This window comes from Etheostoma cragini, chromosome 6 (genome assembly GCF_013103735.1).
Source record: "Etheostoma cragini isolate CJK2018 chromosome 6, CSU_Ecrag_1.0, whole genome shotgun sequence".
Classification (NCBI taxonomy): Eukaryota; Metazoa; Chordata; class Actinopteri; order Perciformes; family Percidae; genus Etheostoma; species Etheostoma cragini.
In genome coordinates, this window is record NC_048412.1 from 9841494 (window position 1) to 9868207 (window position 26714).

The window sequence follows — 26714 nt, forward strand, 5'->3', positions numbered from 1 at the left end:
GGAGGGCTGAGAGCCAGGAGACACTGGAGGGCCAATAAACACTTTTCCACAGCAACAGCAGCTTGGATGTGTCTGAATAAACTCCTTATGCTCTGCCATTAAAGACAAACTTCAACCGTCCTAAACTGTAAAAACCACATCAACAAATTGCAAAAATGTTGTTTTTTGTCAAACTGGTTCATTAAAAAGTGAAAAACGTTCCTAAGGCATCTGATACGACCCTCATCTCTGTTGACATTAGAGGGAAATATTCTGCAGATATACCTAACGTTTTGGCTACGCACTAAAGTAGACATAGCAGCGCTAAAATACTGTTTGTATGAAGATTGTATCTCAGTTCTTTTACTCAAGGTTGTAAGAGGATGAGGACCACAGAAAGCACTTGTCTAGACCAATCAAAATTAAATTAGATCAGACAGTGTACATGGTCAATGGGTGTGTCTGTGTGGACCTTTATTAATGCATCACTGGAAACAAGCTGTATCAGCAATCTGATTGGACCCTTTTCTCTGGCGGAACCTGTGTCCTATGTTTGCATGATAAAATACAGATTGTTCCATACATTCTTTCCAGTGTAATTGTGTTCAAGCAGCACTGGATTTAAAACAGTTAGTACTGGTTATATAATGGTTTCAGCATCTGGAACCCTCCAGACTTGAGCACAGGCCAGTAGTACTAGGAAAGCAGGGTCCTGCCCAGCCTTGACGCAGGAAAACAGTGAAAGACAGCCAACAGAGCGCTATAGGCTAGGCATCAAGAAGAATGACAATATTTATATTTATATCAGCGCCAGGGTAGGATTTCTGGCACCATAACATTGTTGCACCTGTTATTTCAGTCAGCCTAGGGTGCAAAGTTTCAGGGTGATGGGTTGGGTGTCCGTCCCTCTCAGGGCCACAGATGTGTGTGTGTGTGTGTGTGTGTGTGTGTGTGTGTGTGTGTGTGTGTGTGTGTGTGTGTGTCCCTTTGTATGTTATGCAAGTGAAAGGGTATATTTATGTGTGCAAAGGTGCAAAACCAAATAATTTACCAGACAGTGCAGACAGGCAAAAAGAAACATGAATAAGTGGTGAAATGGTGCTTATTACACCATCTGACGTAAACAAAGTCACACACATTTAGTCAACACAATGCATGACACATTTATGGTGGAATAAATACTGTACACGCTGAACACAAACGTAAAAACAACACACACCCACGCTATCAAAGTTATGTCTGGTCCCTGTGCTGCTGTCACGTAGCTCTGCAGCCATCACTCAGAGGCAGAGGTCACGGTGTCACCAGAGATGTCAGCCAACAAGATTGAAGGAGCCAGACAGTCGTTTGATCATGGTGCTTCATCTTTGTGAGCTGGACGGGCACCTAGGACTCATCTTGATGCAGAAATATTTCTGTGCCATGTTTGAGTAATTGAATTCATTCAATTATCACTTCTAGTGTAGGCCAAGGATTAAAGAAGACTGCTCTGGTTCACAGAAACTACACGGTCGGCTTAGCTTGTAGTTTGTTAACCCAGTTATTAAAGATTATTGTGAAAATCGATGCACACTGATTGAATGTGGCTAAGCAGGTTTGTCCACAGGGTTATTCAACTTTTGAAACACTACTGTATAATAATTTTCTATTTATAATGTATGATGTGTTATGCTGCACTGGTGCCTTCACAGTCACACTTCACAAATGGGTTTAAAATGCCAAAAAATCCTTTTTAGAAGCGGTATTATTCAATCAGTTAAAGCTGCACAGCATGACAACATCACATACTGTACAGTATTATGCAAGTTTATTTCAAATGCAAATAATTTGGTATGTAACGGGAAAAGAGAGAAGAAAGCAATAAGTCCTTATGTTTATTACACAAAAAGAACAGCAAAGGCCTCACCTTTTTCATATGATTGACCACTTTGACCAAAAAAACTGTACTACTCAGCGGAGTACTGTCCTGATATATGACCATTCAGAATTAGTAAAAGTAGAAAAATGGTCACAAGCATAATTATTTGTAATGCACAAAAGCAGTCTCTCGTGAGTGATGTTTTACATTTTGTTTTGAAAACATTAGCAATGAGTTGACAACAAGAAATGAATGCCGTTTCACACAACGCATTTCACCTGCAAATCAGGAAAATGCATATAACGAAATCAGCCTTTGGTACTAAGTTGTAAATAAAAAAAAATAAAAAAAAATAAAAATGTTTAAGTCACAGACAAGGTACAGTCCAGGCATGTACTGTAGGTAATATTCAAGAAGGCAGAAAGCAATGCTGCTTTATTCAGCACACAAAGTGATGCTAGCGCTAGGGGGGAATGTCTCCTTCACTGCCACTTTATCTCCGACCCAGCATGATGCTGCATATTGTGTTTGTAACATCAAATTTTGTGCAAAAAGCACACAAAAAAAGTTGCACACAAAATACAAAATACAGTACGTATTACATACATCACTCTGGATTTAATTTGGCTGGAAGTTTTTGGATCATCTGAATATGAGCAAGCATTGCTTTTAAGGTGTTGAAACAGTTTATAGAACTGAAGAAGGATTTGTTGTTGGTAGATCTGCAAGGCTACACTAGTCAAGGCTAGATTCCAGACCTGAGCATTGAACATCCATTCAGATGGTTGGCATGAATGCAGGATCAATGGACAGGATATTTTCACTGTCCTATGAGACTATGCATGAGAGCAAACTGCTGAATGAATAAGTATAGCTGCTTCAGATCATTTTCTTGCCTTCCTTGGTCAGTTAGGCTCCACTGGATACCACATACATTCTAAAAGGTGAGTGAATGAACTCACAACTAAAGCACTTCTGAGTCTGTAGGAGTGGAGAAGCAGTCTGGATTTGGTATGTACAACAGCAATGAAAAGGAACGTTCAGTGTTCAGGGGTTATCACTGAAGACTCCTTGTTGGTTCAGTCATACAGGGAGGTGGATGTCAAATGATGACAGTCTCTATGTGAAAGGCATGTGAGTAGGCAAAAGAGGAGCTGTGTTTCTGTTTCTGGAGGGGGAAGGATGGAGGCACAACAGGGGTGGTAGAGGGAGAGGGGGAGGGGGAGGCGGAGGAGGAGGAAGTGGGGGAGCGGCTGGCCCATCGGGAGGGGAGTCGTCGGTTGGCTGGACGGGCAGGTCTCGAGAAGTTCCTCTGTACGGAGGAGGAGACAGAGGCCTCTTCCTTCTCCTGTGGAGAAACAAATGAATTACCATTTAGGATTATCAAACCATTCTATCAACAATTAAATTCACACACTCAGATACTTTACATTTTGTCACGTGTTCCATTGGAAGTCTTCTTGACCCTGGAGGAAACAACAGGCATATTTCAAACAGGAACATGCTCATGTGGACAGGTCACACAAGTAGATCCCATTCTTTTTGGTCGAAAGAAAAGCATCTGAAGCGGAATACTTTACACAGGCTGGGCTTCTGCTGCCAGAATCTTCAGCATTTTATTTGGACCAGTGCTCCTGGGTTGAGGTTAAACTAAAGCGGTGCCTTCTAATACGTTTTTTTCTATGAGGTCAAATCAAAATGTTTGAATAATCGCTCAAACGATTTCGTTAACATATTCGCATGACTTTAAAGCTACGTTATCACTTCAGCTTTCTCATTTCTGTGCTCTGCAAAAGGCATTTAGTCTGCTGGCTTCTTGCAGATACTTCTGTTATTACCACAAAAAGGCCAGAAAAACACTTCCAGTACGAGGCTCAATGGAAAGACTGGAAGATGAAAGACAAGTTGTTGAGGGTGATAGACCTCCTGCCAAGTACTTTATACGCCACACTTCCAGTTGGTTTTGTTAGGAACCTTTAAGCAATGAAATGGCCCAGATGCCCAGATAATAATGGAGGCTCTGGCCTGCTTCTGTCTCTTAGCACACACCAGAAATAAACAACATTCCCACTGGAGCTGTACTCAGTCAAGGGCAATCACTTACTGTTTCAGAATGGAATGGAACAGAACGAAATGTGCAAGTTCACCCAAGTCCACTGGTGTAATTTGCCTTGAAAATATAGTTTGACTTAACTGTATTTTAGTCAAATAAGGTGCAGACTTCCATGTTTTATTCCAAGAGAGTGCCTCTAAATCCTAACATCTGTAGAGTAATTAGCACACCTGCAGAGTGGCAAGGCGGTAACTTATATGTGAAAGTGTGAATACAGACAGTAATTTTCAGACTCTACCCACCTGCACTGTTAGAGGTATCTCTTTCACACCCCTGGCGAAGTGGCTGCTGAGCTCTGTATGTGTGGTGTGCGTCTGTGAGGTGTGTGAAGTCTGTGTGTGTCTCGGAGTGGGAGGTGAGGGCAGAGGGTCCATGTCCAGCATGTCCAGTTCTGTGACGTTCTCCTCCTGCCTGACACTGACCAAAGGACTTGAAGCCATCTCGTTCGGTTGGCTCTGATTTTGTTGAGCCCGGGCTGCACTCTCATAATTCTTCAGAATCCTTTCCACTGCACCGTAGTTGGATCTGGATCCCTCAGGCCGTGGGTACGCAGCCAGAGTAAGGGCCTTCCAGGGATGGTCATTCATCATTCGAAGCCCAGGTCTGGAGGAGTCTGACTGGGAAGGAAGAACAGACGCATGCCTTAGCGTTGCCTGGTGCCCTGGCTGTGTCATCGGTCTTCTTTTGTTCTCAGCAGATGGCTGCTGGAGCGAAACACCAGCTCTGGCCGACTGAGACCTTGCTCCATGGGGATTCTCATTCTTGGAGCTGTAACTGTCCACATTCGAACCTGGCTGGGTGTTTGCAGGCAAGACAGACTCAGAAAAGAGATTCTCTGTGGCCCCTCTGCGCTTTGTTTTCCTGGAAGGACTGCTGGCTGTTGGAACTTTGTGCTTGACCTCAGGATGGTGTGCTGGACTCTGAGAGTTTATAATCTGTGGCTGTGGTTCAGATGAATGGTCGGAAAGGATTTCTTGCTTCATTTTTACCTCTTGACCTCCGGTACCACATCTCATTCGCCTTGGTTGGAGCTTGGTGTTCTGAATTGTAGACAATGTGACTTCAGGATGTACACCTGTGACGCTAGTGGTAAAATCGGTGCAATTTGGCTGAAATGTTGTCTCCCTGGGAGGTAAACTCTCATCTGATGCACAATTTGGGGGAAAGACTGGTTGGTAACCCACGGAGCCGGCATCTGTAAGTATAAAACTGACTGGTTCCTCTACGCCATGGCCCATCTCAGCCTGAAACAAAGTTCTGTTGAACTCAGCTGTTTTTTGCTCCAGCGTTATGTTTTTTTTGGAGCCCTGGAGGTTGGGGCTGGCAGGTGGTAGTTCGAGAGAGGACAAGAGCAAATCTAAAGGCAACTCTTTGACAATCTGAGGCATTTGTAGCTCAGAGCTTTTCAAGTTCCCGACACCAGGGCAGTAATCCGAGTGCGGGTCTTTTCCAGCAGTCACTATGTTGACTTCAGAAAAGCTTTTCTGGACAGTCCCGTTTGTCGACAGTTTACTGCTAGTGAACTTGCTTGCATCACAGGACCAGCGGTTGTGGCAGCAGCCCATATTACATCTAGACTTAGCAGGTACAGAGCACGATGCTACAACACCGTTGATTAAAAATTTTCCTTCATTTTCTTGTAGCATGGCCTCGAACTTCCTGACAACAGATGGGCTGCTACCTTTTTTGTCCACTAGAACACAGGGGCTATGGCACTTCCTTGCTGTCATCACGGGGGATTCCGGGATGTGGAGTTCTGTGTCTGGATGGGTGGGGGAGCTCAGATTCCAGGAGGAGGTGCGGGGAGGGATGGGTGGGCCTGCTGTATCAATCTCAAAGAGTACTCCAGGGCTTGTCTGTGTTTCTCCATAGCTGTCTGGATCAACAGTGTTTGCTTTCCAGGATTTGCTTGGCCCTCTGTCAGCTTGCCAGGTGTGATCTGGTGACAGGGTGATCCAGTTTTCCCTCTCCAAGGCCCGGAGGTCTTCGTATATCTGGCTTAGGTCGTAGGGAGCTTCCTCCACTGCCAGTGGGGTTTCATCATGGCCACACAACATCTCAATCTCCTCAGGTAGGCACAGGGATTCAAACTGATTCCTGAAGGGAATGGAACGGTGAAATGCATTCACTCTTATAGTAGGAGGATCAAGACACAACAGGTACAGTGATTATCATAGTTCCATAGCAAAGGGGATTTATAATTACCTCTTATTCCCACTCTTCTTTCTGATCTCATCCTGGTAGCTGCAAAGCTCCTCGCTTACAAGGGCTATCTCCTTCAGAGCCTAAGACACAGATAAGGGAGAGACAGAGATACAATCAGACATGCTGGATACTGTGTATTGTTGAAGTACGGTAGAAATAAAACTTAAAATGTATGATGACGTAGTTTAAAAGGATTATATAGACTAAAGAAACCGAGGAGCAACTGTACATTAACACTGATGAATACACAAGTTTATGTCAGCAGAGCAAAAAAAAAAAAGACAAAGCAAGGAATGACGACCACGCCAATGTGTCTATCATTTATATAAATATCGAACCATGGTTTGAAACACTCACAGCATTGAGAGCAGTGGTGTTCTTCTTCTTGTCGCTGCCATACGTTGGCTGAAGAGGACTTTCTTCAGGACGAACATGGAAATTGTGTTCATTCCCGTATGAGACATTCTTCTGTGGCACTCCACATCCAGGAGCTCCAGGAAGCATAGCATCCAGCTCAAATGTATCCACAGCTTCCTTGCTACCCGTGGCTGAGTCTTGCTGCCATGTGCCTCTTGATCTTAACTCATCTACCTGCTCAGTTTGTGAATGCTCATTCTGAGTGAACTGACCACCGACACCACATTCAAAGAGGCTGTGTGCTTGGAAGCAGGTGGATTGGTGACCCTCTCTGCCAACGCAATCGCTGCCACTGATGTTTCTGTTGCGACCAAAACCAGGTAACGGTGGATGTCTGATTGGCTCGGACAGACTGCTGCTGCTCAGCGGCTCGTTGTCACTGAGCAGGCTGGATCCGGTGCTGGTTGAGCGTATGCTGAGTCTGTGCACCTCATTATCGCCGGCCTGCCTCCCACTGTCTAGTCCGGTCCGTTCTCGCTTGGTCCTCACATCACAGTACAGCTGGAAACAGCAAGGGGAAATAGAAAATTACTCTTATGTTGAATGAAACAAACAATGCCGTTTTGTCATTTTAAAACACCAAAGGCAATATTACATTAAACAAATCAAACATCAGTCAAATACATCAAATATTAAAAAACGTATTTGAGTAGAGTACTGGTTAAAACGGGCATACATTATTAATCTACTCTCACTGGATGCTTAGAATGAGGTGAGACAATATAAAGAATGGCACTGGCATAATATCATTATAAAGTACTGCTTTATAAGTAGTAAGTAAACTAATATGGGATGATAAAAAGACAGCATAGCATTGACTCTTTTGAACATATTTAGACCACAGAGGATTGAAAAAAAAAACATTCAAAGAATTGTTTCAAATAAAATTGGATAACCTTTGGCCTTCTACAAAGGAATCCCAAAATTCAATCCAGTTCATGTTGACCGGGCTCCATTCCCATCACGCAATGTCTAGATGGGACTAGTGCCTTTTCCCCTGCTTTATTCCTCTGCTGTTTTCCTCTCTCATTTTCTGCCTTCGGAGGGGCAAATGAGAGCCACATGTTCTTTTCTTAGAAAATTGTTCCAGTGCCTTCTCACTCTGTCCAACTACTTTTGGATGGCTTCCCTCATTAAAAACACTAATCTGCTCCCCTGGGCATGTCAGATTCTGACTCGGGCTTTGTCACTTCCCATGTTTTGTACCTCTGTCTTAAAAGCCATTAATTTGCTCTGAATTACATCCCTTTGTGACAGGCCTTATCCTGTTATACTTTCTTATCTACTAATTCTCATCTTTGTTGTGCCTTTCAACCCAACAAGCTGAAAGAATTTTACTTTGTCATTAGGGCCAGCAGCTAACATTTAATTTTTTTGCAATTATAAATAATTCTGCTGAATACTTGGTGGATGAATTGATTGATCATTTGGTTTGTCAAATAATGGAATAGCCTTATAAAAAGTTCTCAGAGCCCACAATTAATTGATTATCAAAATAGTAAAATATTACTTTTTAGACACTCTACTCATTGTTTAATTGACTAGTTGTTTTAGCTCTATATCTCATATTCCTCTAGCACAATTCTGCTTAAGTATACAAATAAAAACTAAAAGTTAGACCGATCTAATATTTATTTTGCTCTGACTGACATGGTCGGGCATATTTCCAAACACAAACAATGAATAACAACAGTAACGTTTTTGTTCATTCATTCAATTATTAGTAATAATTATATAATGCAAATGTGCATTGTGAATGCATGCAACAAAAAGATTTAACAAAATGAAAAGATGTGACTGTCAATAAATAAGCTTTTCTGTTTTGGTCTTTTGACTGCCACTTAAGATCAAAGCCACCCATGGAGGAGTGGATTATAGTAATCTCTCTCTTAAATGTTCTTTTTGTTACATGCCAGCGTCTGTCTACAGCAGTCCAGGTCATAGCCTGTTTCAATCACTGCTTCTGTCTCAGTACACAGAGATCAGAGAAATAGCAGAATAGCTCTCGCCCTCCTTCTTCCACTCCTTCCTTTCCTCATCCTCTGCAGCTGCACTGATCAAGGATATGGTTTTGTCAGTGTTGATGAACAGGATGTGTAGGAGGTTGCACACTGTAGGCTGCTCAGTGCATAGGAAGCTATATATTGTACACAAAAAATGGAGCAAAGTTTCATATGTTTGAAAATGGCATTACATACTTTTGAGGGGTTTTCTTTATCAAGTCATTCACTTGCCTAGCTTTTACCTAATTCCAACCTTAACCCCAAAGCAAATAATTAAACAACAAAGACAAAATGACGATATATTCCCATTCAAACACATTTGGAGCATCTTACCTCCTCAATTTTCTTCTGCATATCCTTCAGCTGGCACTCCCATTCCCTCCTCTCCACGTTGAACCTCTCCAGCAGCTCGGCTTTCTCCCTTAACCAGTCCCTCTCATTGTGCTCCAGGCGACAGCGCAGGTCCATGGCAGTTGAGTGTGTGTCCGCCAGGAGCCTCCGCTGCTCTTCCCTCTCCCGGCGGAGTATGGAAGTCTCGCCGTTCTGTTCTCGAGCGCTCCGTGACGCCACAGAGCCAGGACCTGCTGCTGACTGGACCCCTCCACTGATCAAGCCAGCACCCTCTCTAGCCTCCAACTGAAGAGAAGGAAACAGACAGGGAGCGCAGAGGGCACAGAGGAGGAGAGAGAAGGGAGCAGGAAGATGGAAAGGGGAAGAGTGGGAGAAAACAATTAGTGGTGATAAAGGATAGATTACAGTTGGAGAAAAAGAGGATGAGAGCCAGAGGATAAGACAAGCAAGTAAGGAGTGAAGAGAAGTTGTTAAAAGTGGAATTAAGAGAATGAAGGAGTGGCAGGAAGAGAAGGTGGAGGAAGTGGGGGAATAATGCACCGTCGGGACGAGTGTGAGTGGGTGAGTGGATTCAGGAGGAGAGGGAGAAAAGAGAGAAGAAAGATGAAACTATCTTGTATGAACTCACACGCAGGGTTTATGGGTTCACGTCTTTTCTCTATGGTACTCCACTAACACAGGATGCAGTGCAGGATATGGCAGATTCAGGCACAGAAAAATGTGTCTGCATAGGATGCACGGGGCCTCCGTCAAATGATACTCAGTTTTCAGAAAAACTCAGACAAAGAGGACCTTTCAACACAAATTCGACAGGACTTACGATTCCTTTCAACACATTATAAAAATCCCAATTTTATTAGTTCAATTGGATGTTTTTGTTTTAATGAGAATATTACTAAGTGCCCCTGCACAATGCCCTTTTCAAGTGAAATACCCCGGGCATTTCCCCTGGAAATCTCACTGTGCTTGGGCCAAAAACTTAAGCCACAAAAATGTTGTCACGTTACTGAGAATGAATAAGAAATATTCAAAAAAATGCTAGAAAAAGGACTTAAAAACGGACTTAAGTTGATAACATCAAGGGTTTGTCATGGTGGTCTGACTTGTACATCTGGATAAGATAATGGTGTTAGGAAAACTAATGTCCTCTACCAGCGAGATAATGCAAAGGAATTATCTGATATAGACGCTTTCCCTTTTTGGCAGTATTAAGACTAAGGGTGTGTATAGATGTGTGCATTCTGTGGTAAATATGTGCATTTTGGTTGCGCGTCAAAAAAGGGAAAGAAATATTGGCTTTGGGGCTGGAAAGCGCTCAAGACAACGCCTGAGCATATGCACACATGTATGTATGTGTTTGTGTGTGTGTGTGTGTGTGTGTGTGTGTTAGAAAGAGGGAGAGAATGCATATGAGCATGCCTGAGTGTGTTATTTCAGTGTTCAGACACAGACAGCAACCAAAGCCTTCTTACAAGCCTCAGTCACGGTGCTATTTCTGCCTTTGGCCTGGGGTCATGGAATTATGGTGTAGAAAAACAAGTCAACAGTCCATTCTGTCTGCCTGTGGCTCTTCTCAAAGTTCTCCACAATTACAGATGGATGCTGATGGGTGCTGTCCACTTTCTATTTAAACATCCAAATGGAAACAAATAGTGAAAGTGCAAAAAGAAGAGGTTTGGAGTCAAACTTAAAGAGCTGAAGACCATTTTTTTATTAATCGAGACAGCAAAGAAAAAGAGTCTTCTTAAAAAGAAAACTCTAAAGGAATTTTACATGCAAACAGGGACACGGGTCAACATCCCATGCACAACTCTATCAGAGCCATCTCCTGCTAGCCTTGGACACCCACTTTGTCACTGTATGGCACAGGGTATATAAAGGTAACTGTGTCACCACGGTGACCCACTATAAATAGCGGACACACAGCCTTGTACAATGTCACATTCCGAGAGGAGGTGGGGAGTCGAGGTAAACGGAGGAGGGGAGTTGGCTGCTAAGGCAGAGTGCTAGTAGACATGTCTACTAGCTGCCCGCAGCTTTCATAAATCAGTGGCATGCGGAGAAATATGCCAGGAAATATCCAGCCTAGGACCTCTGCCTGGGACCTTTGAGGCTCCCTTGGTATTTGGTGGTAGAAGTGCCTAAAAGGGATGTGGAACCAACATACAGTAGCTACATTCATAGCCATTTCCTTCTGTAAGGAAAGGTGTGTAATTAATATCATAAGAATAGAGAAAGTATTTAACTGTTTGTTGCTACTGATCTTTAGTTTCTCAACCTATTAATTGACAAACAAAAGGGATGTAACCTAGCTGATAACCACAGCTGGAAATTTTGTGAATGACACTTGATTAAGATTAAACTAGAAGGGCACTGGGAGTGCAAAGACCTCCGCCAAGGCATGCCCTATCTCACAACCTTTATGCAGTGTGAATTTTCACAGTCGGGAAGTCATTTTTACTGGTTATTCCGACACCCCATGAATGCAGCACTATCGTCCTATCTTACAAAAGTAAGAAAGTTTGTGTGTTCACCCGTGATTTCCCTACACTCCAAAATGTAATCTTCTATCTTAGCCAATGCTACACCCTTCCACAGTTTCAAGAAAATCAGGCCAGTAGTTTTTCCATAATCCTGCTTATAGACAAACAAACCAACAAACAGACAAATCAAACAGAAAACATAACCTTAGGTTAGGAAGGTAATTATGCAGCACTTTAGTCTGTGGGTTCAACCACACTGCCGGTTAAGTACAGATAAGGACATCATCACTATGACACATGATATGCAAATGCAATTTCATTTAAAGTGACCTGAAAGTTCCAACTACCTAGACCCAGGTTCTTAAGTATCCGCCAATTGATCCATTCATTACTTTAGGTTTGTATAATACACTTGGCTGCTTGGATAATCCTCTATAGTATTCTGACCCCCCCCCCCCCCCCAGTAATTTTGTGCTACTTTTTTTAAAGTCAAAGTGCAATAACAAACAAAAGTTAGGTATCCAGCTAACAGGGCAATACCAACAAGCTAATCATAGCAAAGTGCAAGAAAGAGTTCAGCTGAGGCCTCTTTCCTGTATGACTGATTCAGCGAAGTACCTCAAAAGATTTCATTTAAAAGGGAAATGAAGTTACACCCATTTTGTCTACTGACCTCCTTGCATTGGTTTGCATGCATTCTTGTCCAGTTCTTTGACTCGCCCACATTGTTCAGCATTTTATATATATACAGTGAGGAAAATAAGTATTTGATGACCCTGCTATTTTGCAAGTTCTCCCACTTAGAAATCATGGAGGGGTCTGAAATTGTCACCGTAGGTGCATGTCCACAGTGAGATACATAATCTAAAAAAAAAAATCCATAAATCACAATGTATGATTTTTTTAAACAATTTGTATTGTATGATACAGCTGCAAATAAGTATTTGAACACCTGTCTATCAGCTACAATTCTGACCCTCAACCTGACCTGTTAGTCTGCCTTCAAAATGTCCACCTCCACTCCATTTATTATCCTAAATTAGATGTACCTGTTTGAGGTCGTTAGCTGCATAAAGACACCTGTCCACCCCATACAATCAGTAAGAATCTAACTACAACACTAGAGACAAAATTGTACACCTCCACAAGGCTGGAAAGGGCTACGGGGAAATTGCCAAGCAGCTTGGTGAAAAAAGATCCACTGTTGGAGCAATCATTAGAAAATGGAAGAAGCTAAACCTGACTGTCAATCTCCCTCGGACTGGGGCTCCATGCAAGATCTCACCTCGTGGGGTCTCAATGATCCTATGAAAGGTGAGAAATCAGCCCAGTACTACACGGGAGGAGCCGGTCAATGACCCGAAAAGAGCTGGGACCAACGTTTCCAAGGTTACTGTTGGTAATACACTAAGACGTCATGGTTTGAAATCATGCATGGCACGTAAGGTTCCCCTGCTTAAACCAGATCATGTCAAGGCCCGTCTTAAGTTTGCCAATGACCATTTGGATGATCCAGAGGAGTCATGGGAGAAAGTCATGTGGTCAGATGAGACCAAAATAGAACTTTTAGGTCATAATTCCACTAACCGTGTTTGGAGGAAGAAGAATGATGAGTACCATTCCAAGAATACCATCCCTACTGTGAAGCATGGGGGTGGTAGCATCATGCTTTGGGGGTGTTTTTCTGCCCATGGGACAGGGTGACTGCACTGTAGTAAGGAGAGGAGGACCGGGGCCATGTATTGCAAGATTTCGGGGGACAACCTCCTTCCCTCAGTTAGAGCATTGAAGATGGGTCGAGGCTGGGTCTTCCAACGTGACAATGACCTAAGGCACACAGCCAGGTTAACCAAGGAGTGGCCCTGTAAGAAGCATATCAAGGTTCTGGCGTGGCCTAGCCAGTCTCCAGACCTAAACCCAATAGAGCATCTTTGGAGGGAGCTCAAACTCCGTGTTTCTCAGCGACAGCCCAGAAACCTGACTGATCTAGAGAAGATCTGTGTGGAGGAGTGGGCCAAAATCCCTTCTGCAGTGTGTGCAAAACCTGGTGAAAAACTACAGGAAACGTTTGACCTCTGGAATGGCAAACAAAGGTTACTGTACCAAATATTAACATTGATTGTCTCAGGTGTTCAAATACTTAGTTGCAGCTGTATCATATAAGTAAATTGTTAAAAAATCATACATTATGATTTCTGGATTTTTTTAATAGATTCTGTCTCTCATAATGAACATGCACCTATGATGACAATTTCAGACCCAAAAGGGCAATTCAGTCTGATTATCAGGCTATCCATTTTTGTATCCTGTCTAATGTAGCACAAAAGAGTGGAATACATTGATTATAGAAATGGGGTTTCAACAACCTTGTCTAAGATTAACAGCCATATTCAGTTTAATTCTACTTTCTTAAACTAAAAGCTGACTAAACTTTGTTTAAAGACTCATTACAAATTTACTGTAAACTGGCCAATGAGGAATACAAGGTAGTTAGAAACTACAAGGTAATTAGAAAGTCTGTAAATTAGGCATTTGATTACTGAGCTGTTAAGGATTTCAGAAAACTTGACTTGATGTGTTGTGAACCTTATGAGCAACCCCAGATTAGCACTTGGTAAACACATACTCCAAACTATAAATTGTGGCAGGATGTGGCATCAAGACAAAACAACTTTAACAATGGAGCATTCCCCGCCCAGCATGGCTTAACTCCAAGTCGCATTTCCCTCGGTCTGTTTTTGCAACAAATATAGGCATTTCTGCATAGTGTGTGTGCATGTGCCATTCCAAATGATTGTGTACCCGTGTTCACACACACAAGTAAAAACACAAAGACTTCCATAAGCACTTTGCAAATATGTAAAGAAACAAATCATTCAGAAATCTCTGATGTCCCGAACAAATCAGCCTGACCTACTGATTAGAGGCAGTTTAGCCTGTAAAACTCCGCTACCGCTCTGCAAAAGGAAGACTAGTGTCCTTCCAGGCCCCCACTCTGCTGTTGTTAAAGCTGCCTGTGGAAATCCTAGTTTTATTTTAAATCCCAGCGTAAAGCACAGTGAGAATAAATGCACGCTGTTGATTTTTGTGCAGGGGACCTGTGACGACCTAATTTGCCTCGCTGTCAGCGGCCCAGGTCATGCGCAATTCACGTTGAACTCAACCCTAGTCTACCATGATCAATCCCACCTGGCGAACCTGGGTCGGAAAGCCGAGTAGATCGAGAAGGGTTACCCCATTCAAACACACAGTAACCTGGGCACAACCCTGATTGAGCCATCAGTGTGAAAGGAGTATCAGATTTAACTGTTAAAAGCCAAGTTGGGTATCTCTCTTGCTGAGCAGGGATAACATTGTGTGTGTGTGTGTGTGTGTGTGTGTGTGTGTGTGTGTGTGTGTTTGTGGGATTATGGTACAACATCCTGCAGTAGATTAAGCCTCTTTTTCCCACTGCCACAATGGGCTTTACAAACACAAAACAGAACAGTAAAAGTCTCTGTTTTTATAAGGCTCTCTGTCAACCACAATGTGAGAAGGCACAGAGCCAGCAGGACAAAGAGAAGAGCTGAACAGTAACACTGTATCATCTACTCACACAGAGGCATTGACATTATGGCAGTTAAACCATCTGTGTCTGGGAAAGCCATGTTAACATGTTGCATTCCTGTGTCGTTGTTTCGGCAGCGGTCTCTGAGCTTCATCACTTCACTTGGAGAACCATTTAATTTATTTGCCTCTGTGCACGAAACAGCCGTGGCCAGAGGCATTATATATGCGGGTTGTCCGTCCATCCATTTTCTTCAGATTTTGCACAACGTCCACTTGGACTCAGGGATGAACTGATTAGATTTTAGTGGTCAAAGGTCAAAGTCACTGTGACCTCGCAAAACACTGTGTAACTTCCTACGCTAATCCAATTTCTAGTAGGATAAAAATATAAAGTAATAACATGTTATATCCAAAAGGTCTAAGGTCAGTTTCACTAGATATTTCATGTAATGGGGAACAGTCTGTAAGAGCCCTGTGGTGGCAATTCTAGCCAGGTGTATTTTAGTATTTTGAGTACAGCCCCTTTAGGGCTACCATACAAATCCATCTTCTGATTTAACCAGAAAAAAAGCTAAATCCCTAAAAGCATACTGCTTTGAAGAAAAGCCACGGTCCTTCAAGTGTTCCGTGCAATGCCTGACACAGCGTGGCACAGGTATGCAATCTTAACTCAGTTAGTATTTTCTGCCCATTTCAGGAAACACACTTAACACTAGCTGTCCAAAGGCAACGATAGGTTAACAGTTTATCTTCTTAGAGTTAGCTGTTAAAAGCCAAGTTGGCTGTCTGTGTCTAGCTGAGCGGGGATAACATTTGTCTACTTGGTGCAAATCTTTTGTCTAAGCTGAAGCTTGAGTTGGCTGGATGCCAGGGTGACTTATCACCCTGCCATGTGGGTGGCAAATGTGGCGATGCAAAGACATGACAAAATACACAAACATATTACACACAATGAACAATATAGAAATGAATAACAATAAATCATTACTTATGTGAAGTTACTTAGAAATTGTTGTTAAAATTGCTGTCTTCAAGCACACACCCCAGCCATTCACAGCTATGCTCTAACACACAAACACTAAAATTGCAACTGACTAATTACTTGTTTGGAGATGCTTTTCAATCCAGACTTAACCCTCGAAATCCACCAACACACACATCACCATTCCTGAGTTACCTGTGCAATCCTGCATTTGAGCTCGGCCCTTTCCAGCTCCCAGGCACATCTGTCTCTGGTGTACTGCAGCTGGAGCTCGCCCCTCTTCTCCTCCTCTTTCTTCACCTCTGCCTGCACTTCCTCCAAAACCGTCTTCAGGTCCAGAAGAATCCTTCTGTTCTCCCCCCCCTGCATGGAAACACATTGGCAGCAATCTTGTCAACCAAATATGCTAGATGAACATATTTTTAAAAGTTAGTCAGTCAGAACACTATCACACAGTGCAATCAGAGAACTAAGGAAATCAGTACTTTATGATAAACTGATGCTTACAATGGTGTATAAAAGTACATCTTTTTTTTTTATTTGAACCCCTGAGGAATATAAGAGGTGATACCATTAAACACAACACATTCACCACAAACATAGGTAGCCTACCATTGATAAATTAACTTGCCATTTAATAGACTGCTGGTAGAGAGAAAAAAGAATGCATGTTTAACCTACAGACGCAACAAAGGCAAACACAGATATAGCTTTCACAGGGGTAGTAAATATGTTCAATCACTTGTATGTCAGCTACTTCTCTCAACAATGACTCCTTCTCGCGCATCCATCCTTCCTTATCCTGTGAGTGTCGCTTTTTCAAATCCTCAAATTTCTTTTTTAGCCGCGCGTGTTGTGTTTGCTGCTGCTGGGCTTCGGGACCCGGCCACATTTGTCCCCTAAGGAGTTCAAGCTGTGCCCCTGCTCCACCTTCTCTTCCATCCGGTGAAGCACCGAGCTGGGAATCGTAGATGTGACTGAAGACGGTGGGCGGAGATGAGATCCTCCTTGACGGGCTGCGACTTTTGCCCCTGCCTCTATCTGCCCTCTCCATCCCGGAGCATGGCACAAACTCCCATCCCTGAGAGGGGACGTAGCCACCACGAGCACCGCCCCCGCTGTGCAGGCCTGAGCCGTTCATAAACGCACTCCACATTTCTCCAGCGCATTAAAATAAAACATTAAATAAAAGTTGTAGCCAAGCTATTTTGTAAGTATCCATTTCTGCTCTGTAAGCGTACATCGAGATAATTTTTAGGCTACCGTTCACTCAGCCATCTCCTAATTGAAAGTGTTGTTCAGTTGGTGACCGGTCACATACTGAAAGCGCCAATTATCCAAACCCGGCCAAATCCCCCGTCGGCCGCACACAGGCGACGGGACGGGACGCTTTGGTCCCCATATCCTCACAGGGACCAGGTCAAACCGCCATTCGTGTGCCAGAATCTCCACGGTGCTTTTTATCTCAAAGAAGTCCTCACTGCTGCACCCTGCACGGTTTTCCTTTTACATGTTTATGTCGAAATCTCGGGACGCGCGACGTTGCAACTGGGCGACAATCCAGGGCTGGCAAAGACAGACACCCATAGGCTATAACACTCCGACGCAAATGGGAGAAGTTCCCAAAAATATCACGGAGCGCACTGATGTAAGAGCACTGGAGTATTTTTACCCACTGTAACCATGAGTGTTTTCCTTGAGCCAGATAGCTGGAAGGAGCAGCAGGAGCCGTTAATCTAATCAACACCGGATTGCTCTAATTACGTCGCAGGTTAGCGCCGTCTGCGCTGTATCTATGGCAACAAATCAATTTACGCCGTGTTAAACTCGTTGATAGTAAAAACAGCAGTAGCCTAGCTGTCATTCATTTTAGAGCCAATTACCCAGTTAGGTTACGACCTGAGGCAGTATTTGTTACACTAAATGAGAGTGCCCCTTGCAAAATAAGCGGAACATTGCCCGTAAAAAGATATTTTTCCAGACGTTAGCGTTACCTCTCATCCGTAGCAGCCTAGCTACTCCGACTCTTCTGCCATTTCTCATCTGTTGTCTTAGCATGAGAGGGGGATGAGTATCACGAGGAAAGACAGAGGATAGGGTGGGATTTTTCCTCTTGATAGAGATAACACAAGTAGCTGCCTAACCTGTCTGTGAATAAAGTAATTCGTTGCTCTTGTTAATCGCATATAGCCTGCTAGCTAAGTAACGTTAGTTCGTAGAAGCCTAAGTAGCAATAATAACGTGCGAGTTAGCTAGCTTTCTACACAAAACGTCTGACGTTGACTGTTTTTGTTCCGCTCGAGCGCCAAAGCAAACTTGAAACAACTCCCATCTCCCACCATGTGAAGCACGTGTCATTTACATGAAGCGACCCTTACCTCTTCCTCTAATATTGAAAATTGCAATAAATATCCTTGAAAAAAAGGTACAAGGGCTTAAATGTGTTCCAACGAAGTAGTTGAAATGAAGTCTGAGTTGGAATGCAGTGGCAAAAACAACTGGAGAGCAACAGCCTACAGCTGAAATGATGCTTTCATTAACGGGAATAAAATCTTCCTTTTTCTCTATGTCTCCCCCTCTCTCTCTCTTTCTCTCTCTCTCTCTCTCTCAGTCTCTCTCTCTCTCTCTCTCTCTCTCTCTCTCTCTCTCTCTCTCTCTCTCTCTCTCTCTCTCTCTCTCTCCACAGCTGGCCCTAATATGTGACGTGAAACCTCCCACCGGTGGGATGAAAGAGGTGGACCGGTTCCACCCCCGTCCTGGTGGTCAGGTCTATTGGTTAAACAGATCAGCACATTTCTGCCTCGATTATTTAGAACCATCCAAGGGTATTTAAGGAGTGACATAAAGCCAAATCACAATGGGCCTATGGGTGATATGCCAACACTCCTATCTTATTCCGCATATGATTTGTAACAGATTATGTTGACATTCCATCATGACTCAGACAGTTGCTGAAGAAGAACTTGAAAGACACCGGCCTGTTGTTTGTTTCAATGTCAGACGGTGTGTGAGTGTATGAATGACAATGTTATTACTGTGACTGGGCATGTACAGTGTCTGTGTATAGTCTGTGTGCATTGCCCTAACAGTCATAACACAAAATTGACAATGTACTGCCCACAGGCCTGATTATTGCTGCGGTCATGTGAAAATGTCATACTTTAGATACGCATTTGCAGCAGTAGCCCAACGGTTCAAGTATCTGTGTGGGTAAAAACATTTTTTTTACCGTTTTGCTTTACAGACTCACTTAAATCTCCACTATAAACATAACATTTTGAATATAATAAAAGACCCTGCACACAGGTGTTTTTTGTTATTGTGGCCCATTAGATGTCTGCTTAGGCTGAATTTGGACCAAGCTATGCTGCGAAGAATTACATAATGCCCCCAATCTCTAATAAGAATGAAAAAAGTGTAAACTAACAGGAAAGTGAGACAGATCCTGAGAAATGTTTAATTAGGCACAAGTGAAAACACCTGTTTGGCTAAGAAAATCAGATTGGCAAAAAGCTCATTACTCACCCACAACAGTCATGTGTTGCTCCGAGGTCTCCAATAAATGTTGAAAGCGTCTGAGTGGATGAGTGGCTGGGATCATACATGGAAAATGATACTGTCCTGTACCTTGAGTGACCTTATATGATGTGTTCAAAGTAACAAAAATTAATGAATAAGTAAAAAAGAACCCATAAAAAAAAAATGTACATAACATGATAATGCGGGTGTGCTTTACAGAACAAAGAACAGGGTGAAAAGAAATACCAATTTAAAAATGGTAGCATAAGAGAGTGAGGAAAAAAGAACAAGAATGAGGATCAGCAAAATAATGGGCTGGAACATCTTGACGTGTGACAGGTAAATGAAAAGGTTGTGGGGAGGGGCAAAAGGAATGAGAGGCAGATTCGAATATTAGAGAACACAGAAATTACAGTCATTGATATTATTGTTTCATGTGTTTGCATCAGCTTACAGACAGTGGCTCCTCTTCCTGTTTATCCTCCTGCTTGGGGACATCCAGCCGGTCTATGAAGCTCTGCAGCTCCTTCCTGAAGGCTTTCATCTGGGCGGTCATCCGATACAGCAGCTCATGCTCTCGGATCCTGTTGAGCACAGGTAGAGTGTGTTTGGACTCGGAATAGCGCTTGACGTGCTTTAGGGTCGGGGGGGGGTTGTTGAATGGGGAAATACTGTGATTCCTAACCACTTTCATATGTTTCTACCTGCCACCTTCCTCGTCCTCATCCAGCCTTGCAAACAGCTCCCCGTTGGTGACATATACTCGTGCCTCTGCGATGATAGTGCTGGTGTCAGTGATGAGCCTATCGATGGTCCGACCCAGCCTCTCCGCCTCGATGCGGATGTCTATCATGTGCTGCCGGTCCTTCAGGCTTCTGGATAAAAAACGGCTGTCTGCAGGCGAGTAAAGGGAACGTGTCGGGGTGAGGCAGCGGATGTTCCTCACCTCATCTGAGTCACTCTCCCCTCCAATAGGGCCCTCTCGCTTGCGATGGGGAGGGAGGAGGCGGGGGGAGGATGCTGATGCTGACGGGGTGTCGTCATCCCGTCCTCCGTCGCTCTCTGCGTCGCTGTCCCGAGGGCTGCCGCGGATGCCCAGGTGGGATGCCAGGTCGTAGCGCTGCATGTTGGAGAGCAGCACGCGGTTCTCATACTGGAGCTGCATGACTTTGCCGCTCAGTTCATTGATCTGCAGACGTGCTGCTTTCAGCTCCTCCTGGAGGCCCTCCACTTTAGCGGGGTCAGCTCCTCCTGGGGTTGAAACAAGGCAACAATGAAAAGTGGAACACCTCAGCAAATGAGACTTGAATGTGCAGCTCCTTGAGGCTTCATGAAATATATACAGTTGACATTAGATAGAGATGTATCAAGCTAGAAAAGAACTGTTGTTTTGTCTCCTGCAACAATGACTTACTGACCGACACTGAAAAGAAGAAAAACAAACAAACCTCCTCCATGTCTCGATCCAGCTTCATGGGACCCCGCTTTGTATTTCAGTTTATTGAGTTCATTAGTCACCTAACAATGGAAAAGAATGTTATTCCCATGTGTATCAGGCTTAGATAGCACAGCTTTTATAAAAGGCATGTAAAGTCATTGATGATACCAATAATAGCTAAAGGGAAAAGGAGACGCTATACATCATAAATCTCTGAAATTAGAGCAACTTTATTGGTAATATGAGAAAACATACTTCTTATACTATGTACAGTCTGTTGCCATTTTGATTGAAACATTTAAAATGTCACAATGCTCAACAAGGCTTTAAATTGAGGGCGAACTATATAGATAGCAATCCCAGACAGAGCAACTAAGTGGGAGTTTTTCCATTCAATGTATAAAGTTGTTACTGTATTACAGTCACAGTGGGAGTGGTTTTGTCCTTGGACCTTAGGTAACAATACAACAGACCTGCTTAGGAAATTGGCCCCTTTTCGAGCACAGTTTAATCCATCTACCTTTTTGTTCTCTTCTTCCACATCTGCTAAGTTCCTGCGGAGGAGTTCTGCCTCATCCTCCACCAGCTGAAGCTGCTGCCTCAGCTCTGACAGGGCCTCGCCCTGCTCTCTGCACTGTTGACCTCCGACCCCAGAGCTGTCCACTCCTGCTGCCACCAGACTAGGAGAGGAAATGAGCATTAATAACTGTGACTCAATGTTTTTACAGCCCCTTTCGTTTCTATTCCATTTTTTCAAACTATATTTTCACCATGCACTCTGGATAAACTCAACAACGAAAAAAATGTCCTTATCACAAATTAAGGATTAAATTCTCTCTAATATGGAAATATGATGCACGTCCTTTCCGTTACAACTATTCAAAAAGTCTTATGAATCAAGATCTTGATTTAATGAATGAGTCCAAAGTACCTGTCCTCCCTCATGTCATCCAGTTCAGCCTTCAGCCCCCTGTTCTCCACCTCCAGCTCCACAATCTTCCTCCCCAAGATGTTTGCCTCCTCCTCCACCAGGCGTAAGCGGAGTTTGAGCTCTGATTCGCGGGTGGTGGGAGGTCCTCCAGCCTCCCCTTTAGGCAGAGGGCTGTCCACGTCCCCGTAGAAGGAGCGGTACTTATGCAGCTCCTGTTCTAGTCGGTCCTTCTCTTTGTCAATCTTGGCCATTTTTTTCCTCATCAAAATGGCTTCCTCCTTGATGAAGGCCAGCTGGCATTTTAAATCATCATTTTCTTCCTGTGGACAGAGAGGAATGATTCTTCATATGCCCATCACTTTCAGTCCTCTGAGTTGTAAATATGTTTTCACAAAGTTCACATGGGAAAAGAAATACCCGAGCAATGTAGTTTTTCTCATGTAAGTTATAAATGTACATTCCTGGGATCAGTTTCAGTGCCTCAGTGATAGTAATTTTTTTACTAATATATTGCTTGCACTCACGACACATTATGACTCTCTAATGCCTAGTTCTGGATATAACATTTTGTTTTTATTTGGAAATTGCATTACAACAACAACCTCATTATTAAACATCTTCATTGAAATGTATAACTATAATCGAATGATGTAACTGCTGACTCACCTCGGTGGGGGTCTGTGGAGCCTTTCTCTCTGCTTTCTGCCCATCCTTGCTTCCTTTTCTTTTCAGCGAGAGCTGCAGGGAAACAGTGGTTACATCATTATCATCAGCTCACTGTTTTCTTACTGAAGGCAATGATATCATCCAGATTTATGGAGCACTGAGGACTCACTATTGGAAAAACAGGACTGTTTAAAGCATAAACATTTAAAGTAAAAACAGCCCCAAAAATAAATTGTATGTGTTTTTTCATTTTGGCATGTTTGTAAGTATGAATGAGTATCATACAAATCTTACTTTACAACGAATCTTAGGACATAAATCTGGGCAATGGGAATGCCCATTGCCCAGGGGCATTCCCCCCGTCCCCCCTCCCCCCACCCCCCAAAAAAACCCTGACCTTTAATATGATTCGGGCCAAATTTGCATTGCACTTGAATGAGCACACAACACAGTAGGTGTAAAAACCAAAATGCAACACACTGGCATCAGCCCTTCACCTCTTTGGCTTTCTCCAGTTCATTCTGCAGGGCCTGCTTGGTGACCTCCACCTTTATCAGCTGCTGCCTCAGCTTCTCATTCTCTTCCTCTGTCTTCGTCCTCTTCTCCTCCACACTCTCCAGCTCGTGGTGCAAGCGCACAGACACATCCTTCGCCACCTGGGAGAGGGACAGAGACATTAGACACCCAGCTGAAAACATAGTATAGTATAGTATAGTTTGTTAGAAATAATATTCAAGTATACAAAATGTATTGCTACTACTAAGTACACTTTTACTTCTTGTGCTTAACTTATCTAGTATATTTAACATATGTCTACATATAGGTCTAAGACCGTACTTCAAGTACAGATTGATGTACTATTGCATGCCGCCACAGACTCACCTTGAGGTCTTGCTCCAGACTTCTGAGCAGCTCTCCATCCACCTGGCCAGTCTCTGCGAACCGGAGCCTCTTCCTTTCGGCCTTCTTCAGTCGGTACTGAAGGATCCTACAGTTCTTGTTGGCTCTCTCCAGCTCTCTGCGCATGTCCTGCAGCTGGCAGGCGTCTTCCTCATAAAAGGTGTCGCGCATCTCATCCATTTCTGCCCGCATCTCTTCGATTTCAATCTGGCAAAATACAAAAAATGCGTCTCAAAGTAATTCAATCCAACCTGGCCTACACAGGAAAAATGTTCAGGGCTTTTTCGAAACATACGTCTTTATATAAAGCCTGCAGCTACGTGCATTGGTCATTATTCAGCCTGTAACCAAAGTCAACAGGTGCAACCATTGCGCATGCTAACAAATTACAACTTCCATAAACAAATATAAATTGTAAGGCTTGGAATATGTTAACAATTTACCTTAAGATCCTCGTTTTCCTCCTCCAGCCTCTCCATATCTTGTTGTAGTCTCGTGTCCCGCTGTGGAGCTGCTCGTGGACTGTCACGCTCGGGGGACAGCTCCGGCTCTGAGTTCGGCGGGGATGCTGATTTCGTCTGCATCTTTGTCCCTTTCTTCCCCAAGCTCTTATTTAAATGAAACTGTATTAGCTCGGACTGCAAGCATCCCTCCTTCCAGAAACCGGGTCCGCATCCTATTGTGCTTTTGGAGCTCTTCTTGTTGCCGCTCTGCGCCGCTGCCGCCTCCCCACCTCGCGGATTTTTGCTCCTCAGTTTGGGGGATTTGGATGCGCAGGGCTGGTCGGAGACGACGCGGTTCGGATCTGCTCTAGAGGATAAGGCGGTATCAGCCACAAGGCGGGGGGGGTCCTCTGCTGCCTGGATGCCACCGGGTCTGCTCAGCGTCGGGCTTTCAGCACCAGCGGCCTGGACAGCAGCCGCGCCTCTGCCGGCCGGAGCGCCTCCGGCCTGCCGCTCCTTGCCTGTGGAAACGGGAGAATGACCTCGGCTGTTTCTTCCTCCTACTCCCCCTCCTCCTTGCTTTGACGTGATGGGTTTTGACGAGTTGCTGCCCTTCTGTGTAGCTTTAGATCCACTGTCTTTGAGCCCGGCCGGAGACGACGACCGCTGCTGCTTCCGGCTGCTGCTGTCTGGCTGCCGCGGTGAGTCGGCAGAGGATGGGTTCATCATGGTGTCAGGGGCTCAGCTCATCCTCAACCACATCCATCCCCTCCACCAGTAGCCATGCAGTTGGAAAATAACAGCCTTTCCAGGCCTAAAGGCTAAAAAGAAGATAGATATGATTAAGGCTAAATGACACTCAACAATAAAAGCTGATTCCCTACAGGTTGACCAAATGGGCTAAGTCTGATACCGATATAATGTGGTTATTGAAAAACAGGCACTCTAAAACGCATGAATGTTTTAGATGGGTTTCCAGGCTACATGAGGGAGGCTAATTAGGCTAGCGCCCAGAGACAGGGACGTGACCACCAGTGATTATGCACTCGGCCATCCAGCCCCTGTGTGATGAGAGGAGCGTGAGATCAGCTGCAGCTCGGCCAATTACACCATCTATGAATTAGACAGCCATTTGCGTCACGTGCGTTGGCGAATGGGCAATGGGCGAGAAAAAAGAAGAGAGAGAGAGAGAGAGCAAAGATTTAAAAAAAAAAAATGTCATTGGCTGTTAAAGGTGGAGCAGCAGCCAGCCAATTAATCCGCACCGCCTGTTCACTTGACAGGGGTAACAGGGGTTTGAGTGGCCTCGGATCTGATCCTCGATCGACCCAAAAGACACAAAGCCCGGTCCAGTTTCTTGTTCTCAGATCACATCCAGGCTCACAGGAGTTCTGCCGTTTTCCGTCAGCCATCATCTTACTCCTCACACCGGATACCTATCCGATGACTCATCTCATTACTCAAGTGGATGGAAGATGAGCAACAAAAGTATCAGAAGTAACGGGCACAACGCTGCTTTGACCTGCTCCGCAGTTTATGCATTTGTTCTTTTGTCTCTTTGGTATTAGAAGCACAAAAAGACGACTGCCTGCCACACAATCTCTCACTCAGTGCTGATTAAGTTGAGAATATCAATTTAGTCTAAACAAGGAAGAAAGCACAACTCCGGTCCGTGTTTTCTTCATATAACCAACTGGGAGCAGCAACAGTCAATCAAACCACCTTGGAGGCCTGACAGTGTAGGCTACAGCACACAGGGTGGACCACAGTCAGGCGTATGCCCTTCCCACAGTTATCACATGTATCTAAAAAGAACGCATGTGTGCTCATACGAGATAGATTATCACGTGAAAATCGTGAACTCCAAATGAATTTCTTACCTTTCCAGGGTGTTTTGTCGGAGGCTGAAGGGTAGTGGTGATGGGGAAGCAGAAGGGATGCTGACTCGAGCGCCTCCCGATCTCCAAACAACCTGTTTCAATATTCATGACATTACATCATCGCTGGGAGGGCAGGCTGCTCTCATTGGAAGAAAAACCTCTCTCTCTCTCTCTCTCTCTCTCTCTCTCTCTCTCTCTCTCTCTCTCTCTCTCTCTCTCTCTCTCTCTCTCTCTCTCTCTCTGTCACTGTCTGGCTGTCTTAACAGTGACTAGATGCTGTCACTTGACTGTGAATTCACCTTGCATTCAGTCATTTTGATGTGACCTTAAGTATATGGATTGAAACTACTTTTGACCACTAGAGAGAATGTGACTCTTTCAAAGTTTTTTATGAAACGGTAAAGCATTGCACATTGTGCCAGTATGTGTTGTCTATTGTCCATCATTCATTCAGTCATTGAACTACAGCTGGTAGCATACAGCATAGTTATCAAGAATTTAGCTTTTTTGACACACTGTACAGGATGATCGCTTCATACAGTTTTGGCCATCATTGTTCTATGTTATTGTTTCTTGGCTGCTGTCCCCTTTCTTTCATCCCTCATCCTGCTTTCTTTCATTCTTTCTTTCTTTATTTCTTTCTTTCTTTCTTTCTTTCTTTCTCTCAAACCCCAAACTGAAGCTGGTGGACAAAAGTTGTCCATGAATGCACAGGAATCATTTGTCCATCTCTAGTGTTTGTAAAAGGGGGGAATGGGCCTTGTCAAGGGATAAATAAGTCATTTAATTTTGGAGTTCTGTCTGCCTTAAATTTCTAGCAAAACATTTTTTTAACCGTGTGTAACCAACTGGAAATGTGCAATTAAATTAGATTCGGTTTAAAAACAGGTTAATATGTGAGGTTTTCCAAGGAAAATGGTTACTAAGGACTTTTTAATCTGCTTGGAAACAGGACCATCTCTTAAGGCATCTTCCCTTTGATTGAATTACATTACAG

The 26714-nt window shown here is 43.8% G+C and overlaps 1 protein-coding gene across 7 annotated transcripts; it reads right to left on the reverse strand.

Annotated features, from left to right (window-relative positions):
• Positions 1-1834: 1834 nt before the first annotated feature.
• LOC117946792 (protein SOGA3-like) lies at positions 1835-25837 on the reverse strand. Of its 7 annotated transcripts, none has more exons than XM_034875167.1 (13): positions 25718-25836; positions 23838-24658; positions 23377-23601; positions 22992-23150; positions 22495-22566; positions 21829-22148; positions 21418-21577; positions 20908-20977; positions 20164-20710; positions 19914-20043; positions 19466-19577; positions 16136-16303; positions 8959-9211 (listed from the first exon to the last, which is right to left on the reverse strand). In XM_034875167.1, exons 2-13 carry the CDS (start codon positions 24564-24566, stop codon positions 9201-9203), a joined length of 2703 nt encoding a protein of 900 aa, XP_034731058.1. In that variant the 5' UTR covers positions 24567-24658; positions 25718-25836; the 3' UTR covers positions 8959-9200. The 7 variants fall into 7 exon arrangements, 5 of the variants coding, with proteins under 5 accessions (XP_034731057.1, XP_034731059.1, XP_034731055.1 ...); XR_004657103.1 differs by having other exon boundaries at positions 8961-9211; positions 16136-16305; positions 19470-19577; positions 25718-25837; XR_004657104.1 differs by lacking the exon at positions 8959-9211 and having other exon boundaries at positions 16156-16303; positions 19466-19783; positions 25718-25837.
• Positions 25838-26714: the final 877 nt, after the last annotated feature.